The sequence below is a fragment of the Panthera tigris genome, chromosome B4 (assembly GCF_018350195.1).
Source record: "Panthera tigris isolate Pti1 chromosome B4, P.tigris_Pti1_mat1.1, whole genome shotgun sequence".
NCBI classification, from domain to species: Eukaryota; Metazoa; Chordata; class Mammalia; order Carnivora; family Felidae; genus Panthera; species Panthera tigris.
This window is the reverse complement of record NC_056666.1, coordinates 118331987-118345873: the sequence shown is the minus strand read 5'-3', so window position 1 is coordinate 118345873 and position 13887 is coordinate 118331987. Positions and strand designations below refer to the sequence as shown.

The 13887-nt window shown below is 36.6% G+C and overlaps 1 protein-coding gene across 7 annotated transcripts in view; it reads right to left on the bottom strand.

Moving 5' to 3' along the window:
- The window catches only part of APAF1 (apoptotic peptidase activating factor 1), an 88468-nt gene that overhangs the window by 29598 nt on the left and 44983 nt on the right, over positions 1-13887 (bottom strand). For 5 of the 7 annotated variants that reach the window (XM_042992974.1, XM_042992971.1, XM_042992975.1 and 2 more), the window contains 3 exons: positions 11576-11701; positions 4446-4607; positions 148-276 (listed from right to left, as the gene is read on the bottom strand). In XM_042992974.1, coding sequence (XP_042848908.1) covers positions 148-276; positions 4446-4607; positions 11576-11701 — 417 coding nt within the window. Of the gene's footprint in view, positions 1-147; positions 299-4445; positions 4608-11575; positions 11702-13887 lie in introns of those variants that run through there. The other 2 variants (XM_042992976.1, XM_042992978.1) reach the window with 2 other exon arrangements.

Sequence of the window (13887 nt, the reverse complement as noted above, 5' to 3'; positions counted from 1 at the left end):
TAAGGAACTCACTGTTTTTGAAAAAATTAATACAGCCACTCACTTAGTTCTCAAACATCCTCAGTAGTTAATGGTTTAAGTAGCCCATTCTTTGGCATCCTTGTACCTCTGGAGACTCAAACTTCACAGAGTAAGTGAACTACTCACCTCTACACAGCACTGGGATAAAGCCACCACTGCCAAGTGATTTTGTGGGGAGAAGTCACAGTACTGGATGGTGCTATGATGGCCTGTATGGATTTCTGCCAACAGGCCACTGGCATGAATGTCAAAAAGCTGTCAACATAAAATAGGTTACCTATGAAAATAAAATACTTTTAAAAATAAGCTATATTCAAACTGAATATAAATTTATAAGTCCTGAGAAAACACAATTACTGATAGTTAACAGTCATAAATAAGATATAAATCAATATACACATACTTTTAAAATACTGCTCATCTTGTAACATGTTTCCTATAAAGAAAAATTTATCAGGGCACCTGGGTGGCTTAGTCAGTTAAGCATCAGACTTCAGCTCAGGTCATGATCTCATGGTTCATGAGCTTGAGCCCCACATCAGGCTCTGTGCTGACAGAAGCCTGGAGCGTGCTTTGGATTCTGTCTCTCTCTCCCTCTGCCCCTCCCCACTCGCTCAAGTTCTCTCTCTCTCTCTCAAAAATAAACATTAAAAAAATTAAAAAATTAAAAATAAACATTAAAAAAGAAAAATTTATCATGGATGAGGTCTCAAGCTGACCTAGGGAGAAATAAAACCTTTGTGAATAAATGAATGGACTAGCCAAATTAACATACAGAGAAGTTCTCCTGAATGCTTATTTATTCAAAAGAGGAAAATGGATACTCATAAATGAAGATGATCAAAATAATATAGAGCAGAGGCTTGCTAAAATTAAATTAGTTCAACCATTTCTATTTCTCTTCAGTGCTATCAAATTATTCCATTTTGATCATTTTCCCATTTTTGAATTAAAAAAAGCTATTTTTGTGTAATACAAGCTTCATTTCAACTTTTGAAAAATTTTTAAATGTTGAATATGCTCTTCTGAAGTTTTTGCTAAACGATAAAAACATTCATAGCAATATATAGTATTGTGATTTAAGACCAAGGTATAGTCTTTAGGAGGGAAAAAAAAAAAAAGCTTCCAGCGGGAGCCATAAATATGCACACAGCCCTGCAAGTATGCACAGATGGTAAGCAGCACAGCATCGGGGGCCAACAACAAAAGATAGTAAACCATATTTAAAATATAGTTTTCCAGGATAGATTGTTCTTAAAAATTAATGGTGGAGGGTGACAGAGGAAACTGAGCATGTATGAAATAGGCATCTGTCCTATTACCACCAATTACTAAGTGGTAAAAAGGTAAAGCCCTAACAATTGGAATAGGCCAACAAAAGAGTTTGAAAGAAACCAGAAGGAGAATGGAGAAACCATAGAGTAAGAAAAAGGGATCTACATGTAATTAAGGGTAATTTTAGGGTACTTTTATTTTAGCAGGTAAAATAAAAACCTCGTCTAGATTTTTAAAACAAAAACATATTTCATGCAATATAAAGTTGTTTTCTTCTATCACTGGAACAGATCTTTTAAAATGTTCAAATTCTGCTTAACACTATTAGTCATTAAGGAAATGTAAGTCAAACAACCATTAGATACCACCACTTCACACCTAATAGGATGGTTATAATTTTTTAAAAAATGGAAAATAACAAGGTTTGGCAAGAAAAAAGTGGAACCCCTGTAACACTACTAGCGGGAATACAAAATGGTGCAGATAGTTTGGTGGTTCTTCAAAAAAGCTAATTTAGAATTACCCAGTAATTCTATGCCTAGGTGTGTACACAAAAGATTTGAAAGTGGAGGCTCAAACAGATACTTGTACACCATGATCACTGTATCATTATTCACAACAGCCAAAAGGTGAAAACACCCAAGTGTCCATCAACAAATGAATGCATAAACAAAATGTGGTATATCCATATGATGGAATATTATTTGACAATAAAAAGGAATGAAGTTTATATATGCTACAACATGGATGAACCTTGAAAATATTACACTAAATGAAATGAGCCAGATACAGAAGGACCAATATTATATGATTCCACTTATATGAAATATCCAGAACAGGCAAATTCATAGATTAAAGGTTACCAGGGGTTGGGGGCAGAGAGGAACTAGTTTCTGGTTACAGAATTTGTTTGGGGGTGAAGAAAAAGTTTTGCAAACAGTGCTGAGTTACACAACACTGTGAATGTAATTAATATTACTGAATTATACATTTAAAAATGGGCTAAAGTAGCAGATTTTACATAGATATATTTTACAACAAAAAATTTTTTAATCTTCAAATCTTATAAATGCAATGGTTCCTTTTCTGTTCCTACAAATTTTAACAAACTTTAAAAAGTTTGCTATTTTTTTCTTCAATTGCATGCTAAAGGAGTATAAACCGACATGCAACAAAGATCGAAGGGTCACAGATCAATGACTAGATCAAAAACAATATAAATGGGCCCTCAGTCAGTTTTTATGTAAATATACAGTATATTTCAGTTATATTCTTTAAAATTGTACTATCTCAGGGGATTTGAGGAGCTCTCAAGAGACTTAAAGGCCTCTTCCTAAGCTAGCACTCTCACCAAGAAGAGTGCAAGTTCAAGAAGAAGAAGAGTGCAAGAGTGTTCAGTTCAAGTGCAAAAATCATGAAGCCCAATGGCGAGAAGCTGGACAAGTCCAAGTGCAACATCTCCCAGGCTCTCCTTGAGCTGGAGATGGACTCAAACCTCCAAGCCCAGCTAAGGTAGCTGAATATAACAGCAGCCAAGGAAATTGAAGTTGGTAGTTGTCAGAAAGCTATCATCATCTTTGTTCCTGTTCCTCAAATGAAATCTTTCCAGAAAAATCTAAGTCTAGCTAGTCTGTGAATTGGAGAAAAAGTTCAGTGAAAGCACACTGTCTTTATTGCTGAGAGAATTCTACCTACGTCAACTCGAAAAAACCATATTAAAAATAAGGAAAAGTGACCCAGCAGCCACACTTTGACAGCCATGCATGACACGATCCTGGAGGACTTGATTTTCTCAAGCGAAATTGTGAGCAAGAGAACCATGTGAAATTGGATGACTCATAAAGGTTCATTTGGATAAAGCACAGCAGAACAATGTGGAACACAAGATTGAAACTTTCTCTGGTGTCTATAAGAAGCTCACACGCAAGGATGTTAATTTAGAATTCCCAGAGTTTCGGTTGTAAACAAAAATGATTAAATAAAACATTCACATAAATAAATAGATAGATAGATAGATAGATAAATGATTAAATTGCACTATCTTGGGTGTGGAGAATAGGAAGAGGTTGGTAAAAGGATATGAACTTTCCGTTCAAGATAAATGTGATCTGAGAATCTAATGTATAAGACGGTAACTACAGTTGATAACACTGTATGGTATAACTGAAATTTGCTAAGAGTAGAAATTAAATGTTCTCTCACACACACACACACAGAAGGTAAATACGTGAAGTGACAGATATGTTATTTAACTCCTTGTGGGGAGAATCCTTTTACAATGCATACACATATTAATTCACACATGTATACCTTAAATATCTTACAATTTCGTCAACTGTACCTCAATAAAGCTGAAAACAGAACTGTAGTATCTCTTATCAAGTCTTTTAAAATTACTATTAGAATGAAATGTCCCTGAGCCATAAATCAGAATATCTATCTTTCCAAATCCATGGTATAACTTGGGACAAATTATTTGGCTGCTCTGAACCTCAGCTGCCTCATTATTAGCATAGGTATATTGTAATCTGCTGCATCTCTTGGACATTTATATCAAGAGAAACATGTGAGAGCACCCTGAATACTACAAATGTAAGCTATTACTACATTTCCTTGTCATTCACTATTTTAACATATTGTCCTCATTTACATCATAGAAATCTCACAATATTCTTCAGTTGTTGATAAGTTTTTCTATCACAGTCACCAAATCATAAATTTGAGGAGTAAGGAAGCACTTTGAAAATCACCTAAATCAATGTATTCAAAATTGTAACAAAAAAAAAAGTGATACAGAAAGTATTCCATATTTTAAATCTATTTGAGAAACACTGGACTAACCAACATAAATTATTTTTGTATTATAGGACTTATGGAGGCCTTAGGTATGTTAGTATACACTGACTCTAATAAGGAAAGGAACACACATTTCTCAAACCTGTGTGACCCTGGAAACCTTTCCACACAAAGCCAATCAACATCCCCTAGAACACAATTCTGAGAACTAAGAAGTTAGGGAGCCTATCCAAAATCATATAGTTATACTTTATTATTTATATCAATGAACAGTATAAAATGCAAAAATCAATAGATGTTTTCATTTTCTTTAAATCAGGCTAATTTTGGTTTGTTAAAATATGGATACTTACAAAGATCTTATTTTTTGCTGCCACCATTATCCTAGCACCATCAGCAGACCATGAACAACATTTCACTATCACTTCCATATCCTCTTGAGGCTCCTCTGAATTTAGGAAGAATTGCTTCACATTAATGCTTTCCCTCTCGTTTGCTGATTTCACATCCCAAAGCTTCAGATTGTAAAAATTAAAAAAAAAAAAGTTTAAGTTTGTTTTAATCTCAAATCACACATCTAGAATTCTACCGGGATTAAATGTCATACAAATTATTCACTTTTTCTAATGAACTGTTTTCACTTATGTGTGACTTTTTATAAAGCTTTCACATTAAGTACTCGTTTCATTCAGCACCTTCCTAAAAAGAAAAAAAAAAAAAAAAACTAGAAGCACTGCCTGAAATGCAAAATGCAGAATGTAAAACTAAATGCTAAAAAACCCTTGCATGGTGTGGAGGAAGCTAAAGATTAGGTGGTGACAATAAGAATGAGAACAGGAAGAAAGGTGAGACTCACGATTTGCCACTGCTGCCCTCTGCTGTGCCAGGCATGAAGTTTGCTTCCCATCTATCTACTGCATGCACAACCTGGACACCACACAAGGCCCAGTCTAAGCTAAGTTATAAACGTAGCAAGAGTATCCAGGGACATAAGGAAGTCCCTGAAAACAAAAACAAAGAATATGCTAAAAGGAAGCAAGGCACCTTATGTGTTTGTGGGACCATACACTTAAGCGGCACAAAAGACAAAGGCCTTCAAGAAGACCCATCTCCACTCCCCTTGGCCTTAAACAGCAACCGAGCTTCACAGAGTGATAATGACTACCATGCCCAGACCAAGGGTTGGTCAAGGACGACCAAAAAAAAAATTTTGTTTAATTAAAAATTAAAACAAAAAAACAAAAAACCTGCTTCTTAGGCTTTAACTCAGCTTCCAAAGAACACCTCCAAAGTAAAACCAGGTTTGTTTGACCAAGCACATTTTTAAAGCTCAAGTTTAGAGGGGCACCTAGTCAGTTAAGCGTCTGACTTCAACTCAGGTCATGATCTCACGGTTTGTTGAGTTCGAGCCCCATGTCGGGCTCTGTGCTGACAGCTCAGAGCCTGGAGCCTGCTTCGGATTCTGTGTCTCATTCTCTCTCTGCTCCTACCCAACTTATGCTCTGTCTCTGTTTCTCAAAAATAAATAAATGTAAAAAAAAAAAAATTTAAATCTCAAGTTTAGAGGCACATTATATACACTAAGGAATATAACCAATACCAAAACCTTTACCCTTGCAGCAAATGTGGATAAAGTGGATGAAGTAAAAGACATCAGATAATAAAATAGCCTTCCTTGGTACTTAAAGAGGAAAAAAAAAAAAAAAGCCTATACATAAATGCCAGAAGTTTCAGTCACATCAACTACATATATGAGAAATCACATTGCTTCCCAAGCCACCACTGCCGGGATTTAAAAAAGAAAGAAAGGGGGCACCTGGGTGGCTCAGTCGGTTGAGCGACCGACTTCAGCTCAGATCATTATCTCACAGTTTGTGAGTTCGAGCCCCTCGTCGGGCTCTGTGCTGACAGCTCAGAGCCTGGAGCTTGCTTCTGATTCTGTGTCTCTCTCTCTGCCCCCTCCCCCACTCATGCTCTGTCTCTGTCTCAGAAACAAACATAAAAAAAAAAAAAAGAAAAAAGAAAGAAAGTAAGAAAGAACGAACCTAACAAAACCCAATTTCATTAAACCTGTCTAAACTACATTCTGCATCTGGATCTGACTTCAGCTCCTATCCAATGAATGATGAAATTCCACACATCGAGGGACCAAGTAAATACAAGCATTTGATTTTGAGCAAGTCACTATACTGTATCAAGGGCCCATGTGCACCCTGGGCTTTGTGTGGTTTACATGGCAATTTTAAATAAAAGTCACATTTTGAAACAGTTTATCAACAGGGCCTGAAAAACACATGCTTATCAACATGATACCCTGCAAAATGCTTAAAAGATTACAGAGCCATTTGGGGCAGGAAATAATTTTACAGTTCTTCATCCTCTCAGAAGGCAACAGCTTTGCGAAGACTTTGACCTTGAGATGCTGTTATCCAACATCATTTTACAGGACCTCTGCTTACTACACGTCACTGTATCAGCACGAACTAGCTAACGATACTGCCTTAATAGCACTGTGGGAAAGCTGCCACAAACACGGCAGTTCTCACCAAGAGTGCAATAATGTCTCTCCCCTGCTGCTACTGCTCTATGCTCTACAATCACATTTTGATACTCACACATGATATCAAAATCCTGTCCCTGAAGACTTTTAACACTTTTTTCTTTCGAGTTTGGAGAAGTCTTACTTTGATTTGAAGGGACACAAAAAAGGTTTATCATTGTGAACACATTAACCACTATGCTCATCATTTGGAAGATTACATAAATAAATCAGGTATAGATACCTCTCTCTCAAGGAGTTTACAGGCCATTAAAGGAGGTAAGACAAGCCCATAAGTGACTCTAAGACAAAGTACATCGGATGTGTCATTTGAGAGGAAAAGATAAAGCACAGTGGAAATGCTAGACCCAAGCTGTGGGCTTGAGGGAACAGTTTTTGCAGAGGTGGACATCTCAGTCTCCTCCCTGAAGATTAGCCTACAACTTAGGATGGAGAGATTTTCAACACTAAAAAGACAAAAGGAGCACTCTATGGCCTAGACTCTAGGCTAAAGGGTCAGCATAAGCTAAAGTGACACATAAAATGGGATAACAAAGATCATGAAAAAGGAGAAAAGGTTACAGTTTGGGTGCAGCACCAGGTGCCTGAACACATCTGGACACAACCCTCATCTGTTCTCAGAGCACCTTTGCCATTTCCACAGCTTGTCTATTCCCTTACCACTTTCTCCAACTGGAATTTGAACAACTTCAGGCCAGGAAATATTTCATGTTTTGTTTGTTTTTTTCTTTTTAGTATTTAAAACCCAAATGCCTCGTGCAGTGTCTGACACATATTAAGTATTCACTAAATAATAAAAAAATGCATTTTAAGTGAAAAGACAGATTCTTCTCATGTTTCAAGCATAGGTGAGTAGAAACAATAGTGTTACTGAAGGAAATAGGATTCAGATTAAAGATGTAGATAGAATACAAACATTCATCTTCATACCCTCCCAAAACCACATAAAACAACAGTAAAGAGAACTTTTCTCCATAGGCATAGTTCACAAGGCAAAGGAGAAAGGAGAAAGAGATAATAGCAACAAAACTATAAAGGGTAAAAAGCAAAAAGGCAAGCAATAAGGAGACTCCTAAATACTGAGTCCTGAGCCCACTACAGGGAAAGCCAAGAAGCAGCCCAATTCATACTACAGAACTCCTAAAAGGCGAAGGAAGTGTTGCACTGGGTACCTTCTAAGGGTAGAGCTAAATCAAGAGAAATCACTACAAATCCCTTGAAACCCCCTCCCAAACTATGCAATCCAGGTTGCTGTGTCCCTACTTTGGCTGAAGAGTAGAGGGTTTTTCTAGACCCATCACAGTTGAGAGCAAAGTCATCATTCTGAAAATTGGGAAATTAAAAGAAAGTCTATATTCCAAATTTTGAGATCTCTACCTCAACATCGTCTCAGAACTTGCCAACCAGACTTATACCCTAGAGGTAGGAGACTAAAGATTTTTCTCTGAATATCCAACGAGATCAAGAGGAAAGATCTAAAAAGTCTGACATTAGAAGTTTCCCAGACAACCCTTCAGGGAAACTCATAATAAGCAAGGTTACAATTCCCTATCAGCTTTTTGGTGCTACACTCCTAAATAGGAGCAGGATTTATATATCTAATACATATACAGATCTTCCTCAACTTAACCATGGGGTTACATCCCAATAAACCCATCATAACTTGAAAATATCATAATTTGAAAATGCATTTAATATGCCTAACCTACTGAACACCATAGCTTAGCCTGGCCTACCTTAAATGTGCTCAGAACACTTACATTAGCCAAAAGCTGGCAAAGATCATCTAACAAAACCTATTTTATAATAAAATGTTGAATATCTCCTGTAATTTATTAAATACTGTAGAGAAAGCAAAAAAGAGAATGGCGATACAGATATAGAAAGGCTGTAAGTGTATCACCCTTGTTCACCCTTGTGATCTCATGGCTGACTGGGTGCTGCGGCTCCCTGTCACTGCCCAACATCACCAGTATCAGACTGCATATCGTTATCCAAGGGAAAGATCAAAATTCAAAATTCGAGGTACAGTTTCTACTGAAGGTATATCACTTTTACACCATCATAAAGTTGAAAAATCCTAAGTCAACCACCGTAAGTCAGAAAACATCTGTAGCTATACCCAAGGATCAGATAGCAGACGTATACCTCTAAAATACAGACAGAAACTGAAACCAACAAAGAAAACAGCAACTATACAGGAATATGAAATTAAAAAAAATACTATTCACAAGGGCACCTGGGTGGCTCAGTTGGTTAACATCCAACTCTTGATTTCGGCTCAGGTCATGATCTCATGATTCCTGAGATTGAGCCCCACATTGGGCACTGTGCTAACAGTGCAGGGCCTGCTTGGGATTCTCTCTCTCTCCCTCTCTCTCTGTCCCTCCACCACTTGTGTACATGCTCTCTCTCTCTCTCAAAATAAACAAACTTAAAAAAAAAAGATGCAGCTCTTAAAATATATATTTACAAAATAAAAAATAAAAAACTGTTAACACCACAAAAAGATTAAAGAAACTCCATCTATGACAAATATAGTATAAAATCAAAAAGGAAACTGATCATAAGAATGAGTACTTTAAGATACGACAAGAGAAATTAAAAATCCAATAGAAGGATTAGAAAATAAAGCTAGAAAATAAAGCTAAAGAAATCTTCCAGAAAGGAGGGCAAATAGACAAAGAGAAGAAAAATAAGAAAACCACCAAAAAAACAGACAGCCATTCTAAGAAGAAAAAGCAGAGAAAAATTACATCAAATAATTAAGGGAAGACTACAGAACTGAAGTATATGAATTTCCAAATTGAAAGAAGCCACCAAGTGCCAAGCACAATAAATGAAGACAAACCCACACCAACGCAGCACGTTATCATGAAATTTTTAAAAAGAAAAAATACGGGGCATAAAGAGAAGATCTTAAAAGAATCTCTCAGAAAAGGGTTGTCTTAACCCATCCAAATGTGTTCTGAAAAACCTCCTCTGATATGGATTGTCCTAAAGAAAGAGACAGTATTTAATATTTGTAGATAACATGTCATAGAGGTCAAAATCTATTTACTTGAATATTCTACCTAAGAATGCTCCCAAAATCTACTAATAGCTAGAAAATTCTTTAAAGTAGAATTCTAACCAGAAAGCGTTCCTAGATGCCCTGAAGTAATTTCTACAAAACAAGTTATCTTCAGCCAACAAAGATAAATCAAAGATTCAACCAGAGAATCAGCATCAAGAGATTTCTGTAACTTTCTGTAACTTAGGAGTTACCTATCAGCATTAACGAATCTTCTCTAGTGATTCTAACAAACAAAATAGTGCCCAGGAGGGTTCAAGCATTTCTCTGGAAAAAAATATGTCAAGAAAATTTACTGAGTGTGTGTTTTGAGTACAATTCTGTACTATGAACTGCAGAGAGTACAAGATGCAAGGTCTCTGCAGATCATAAATCTATATGCAATCTTATCAAAGACATATGAAAATGATTGAACTGAACTGCACAACATATTTACAAGTGGAAATGAGAAGATCAACTGAACAGTTCCTATCAATATACATAAATATAGATAGAAGGATGGGTGGTGCACTCAGAACCAGAAACATGGATGTTATAAGAGAACACTTTCTGAAGAAGTGGGTTTTTAAATTTTTAAAAAATATTTATTTATTTTTGAAAGAAAGAGACAGCGTGAGCAAGGGAGAGAGGGCCAAGAGAGGAAGACACAGAATCTGAAGCAGGCTCCAGGCTCCGAGCTGTCAGCACAGAGCCCAACACAGGGCTCGAACTCCAAACCATGAAATCATGACCTGAGCTGAAGTCGGACACTTAACCGACTGAGCCACCTAGGCATCCCTGAAGAAGGTTTTGCATAAAGGTTTAAGGGTCATTAAAAAATATGGTTAGGGGCACCTGGGTGGCTCAGCAGGTTAAGCATCTTTCTCTCTCAAAAATAAATAAACATGTAAAAAAAGGTTTTTTTAAATATGGTTAAATGAATTGGAGGCCAAAATTCTGCCGAAAAACTACTGAAATATATATATGGAAACAGTACCAGACATAAGCCCCCAAATTATCTTGCCCAAAACAATTAGTGTTAAGTGTGTTAGAAGAAACAAACTGAACAGGAACAGAGGTGGCAGAATGATGATAGGTAAAGAGACTCAGAGGTGCACCTGATAAGCCTGGTTTATCACAATTTATAATGTGGGACTTTTGTGTTCCAGCTTAAAGTGGCAAGAAGAAAACAGAGGTAAAGTTATTCTAGCAGTTCTGTGCCAGAATTAGGAGGGATGGAGAATACATCTTAGAAAGCTGCTATCAGACATAAGGAGATGACAGCATGAACCAGAGCAAACACTATAGAATGGGAGGGGGAAAAGTAGACAAAAAGATGAGGAGGTCAAAGATAGATTGGACTTAAGACCAAAGGAAAAAAGGAGAATCAATAAAGAGGAGGCTAGAATGATGGTGGAGACAGGAGTAATAAAGAAAGTAGGATTTGGATCTTATTTGAGAAGGTAAAAATGTAAAGAATTTAGTTTTTTTTAGGACTATAGATTTCAGGAGGTTGAATAAACTTTTTTTCCTAGCTCTCAAAAACAGGAGAATATAAAATAAAAGGGAGAATAAAGAATAAATAAAGCAGGGCCTTTACAAATTCGACCCCACAGGTCTCAATTTTATGAAGTCTTAAATAGAATATATGCTTAAAAAATTAAGATTTCAAATTATATGAACTTTAAACCATAAGGCAGTAAACCATTCATAAACAATCATTATGACAAGCAATTACAGTTATATTAAATATGCTCCTGGAAATTAAAGAAGCTCTTCCTGTAGAAATGTGAAAAACAGAAACCTATCTCTATAACCAAATCATAAAACTACAAAATTACAACCAATTTTAATGATAAACAAAAGCATACCTTTAATGTTCCATCAGCTGAACAACTAGCCAAAAGTTTATCATCTGGTGAAAATCTGCAGTGATTGACTGAATTTGTGTGGCCAAACATGGTATTTCGACACTCTTTTTGGGTCAAATCCCACAGCTATTTGAGAAAGATAAAAAGATAACTACAAAACTAGTACTGAACAAGGAAGTTAGAAACCACATAACATTTTTTCTTCCCTCCCATTTAAGTTTTTTCAATTACAGAAAAATGGTCATAGTAACACAAAGGTATCAAATACAAAGGTGAATTGTGATTACCAAGTAATGGAGCCGCCCTTAGATCAGCACCTACATCTATTAAAGGACCAAAGGTTATGTAAATAACTAATCACTGCCCATTTTAACAAAGTAGTTTGGAATCATTACTATTTTTACTTAGATCTATAATAAATAATTTGTAAAATAAAATATCCCCAAACTTTTTTAGATGCTAGGTTACCCAAATGGTCATTTCTAAGATTTCCCCATGCAAACCTTGAGTATACTAGCTAGGCTAAAATCTATTAATGCTCTAAAAAATGACTAAAAAAATACAAAGATAGCAAAGATAGACATAAATGCATTTGACATGACATGTAATAGGCTTGAAGACCAAGTAAACACCTCTAGGAAGCAACCAACCAAATTCAGAATCCACAGGACAAGTGACTAAAGTTCTCATCAATGGCATAAGAAAAGAGGAGGAGAAGGGAAACTTCTACAGATTAAAAGGGATTTAAGACATAGAACAGGTAAATGTCACCTGAAATTTTTATTTTGATTCCAACAAACTCATGGTAGAAAGGTATGTTTTTAAGAATAATGGGGAAGGGGCCCCTAACTGGGTCAGTTGATCTTGGGGTTGTGAGTCCAAGCCCACATTGGGTGTTGAGATTACTAAACATAAATAAACTTAAAAAAAGAAAAAGAATAATGGGGAGAAGTAAGCACAAACCAGGTATATTACAAAACCATTGTTAATGTTAGGGGTAATAATGCCATGGTATGTATGTTTAAGACCTCAGATACGCATGCTGAAGGATTTTGGGTGAAATGACATAATACCTGGGATTTGTTGCAACATGCCCCAGCCACCACCTCCCCCCCCAAAATGGGGATGGGGGACCGGGGAGGACAATAAAATAAAATTAGCAAAATACTGATAATAGTACAGTTAGAGCTAAACAATGGATACCACAAGGGTTCATTATTGTACTCTTTCCTTTTGGATATGTTTGAAAAGTATATAAAATGTAAATTAAAAAGGGGCTCCTGGGTGGCTCAGTCGGTTGAGTGTCCGACTTCGGCTCAGGTCATGATCTTGCAGTTTGTGAGTTCGAGCCCCATGTCGGGCTCTGTGCTGACAGCTCAGAGCCTGGAGCCTCCTTCGGATTCTGTGTCTCCCTCTCTCTCTGCCCCTTCCCCGCTCATGCTCTGTCTCTGTCTCTCAAAAATGAATAAACATTAAAGAAAAAATGTTTCTTTTTAAATGTAAATAAGGACTAGTCATCTCTGGTGATTTATGCTAACTATATTAAACACAGAAGAAGAACTCATTCATCCCCATGATTAACCTTGGTAAAAATCCTTTGCAAATGACCAGTGAGATACGTCCTATTCTTCATGTCCATCTCCATCCTAGACTCCTTTTTATCCCAGTCCTAGGTAAATCCAATTTTTCAGATAAGGCAAGTTACATGGGGGCAGCTTCAATTTTACATATATTTTTTTAAAGATTTCATTTTTGGGGCGCCTGGGTGGCTCAGTCGGTTAAGTAGCCGACTTTGGCTCAGGTCATGATCTCGCGGTCTGTGAGTTCGAGCCCCGCGTCGGGCTCTGTGCTGACAGCTCAGAGCCTGGAGCCTGTTTCAGATTCTGTGTCTCCCTCTCTCTGACCCTCCCCTGTTCATGCTCTGTCTCTCCCTGTCTCAAAAATAAATAAATGTTAAAAAAAAAAAAATTAAAAAAAAAAAAAAAAAGATTTCATTTTTAAATATTCTCTACACCCAACACGGGGCTCAAACCCACAACCCTGAGATCAAGAGTTGCAAGCTCCACCAACTGAGCCAGCCAGGCACCCCCAGATTTACATATTTTCATTGGCTTCTCTCAGTTCAAGAGACACAAGAAGTGAGTTCTAATTGTCTACATGGTAATACAGGTGTGGTATGGCAGATCTTAAAGCATAACTTGTCCTTAATTAAAACTGTTGACTAACCAATAGACCCCATAGATCTCTCTTTGTTCTCACATCCTAGAGGTTTTTGTCTGTAATTAAAATGAGGAAATATTAACTTCTTCACC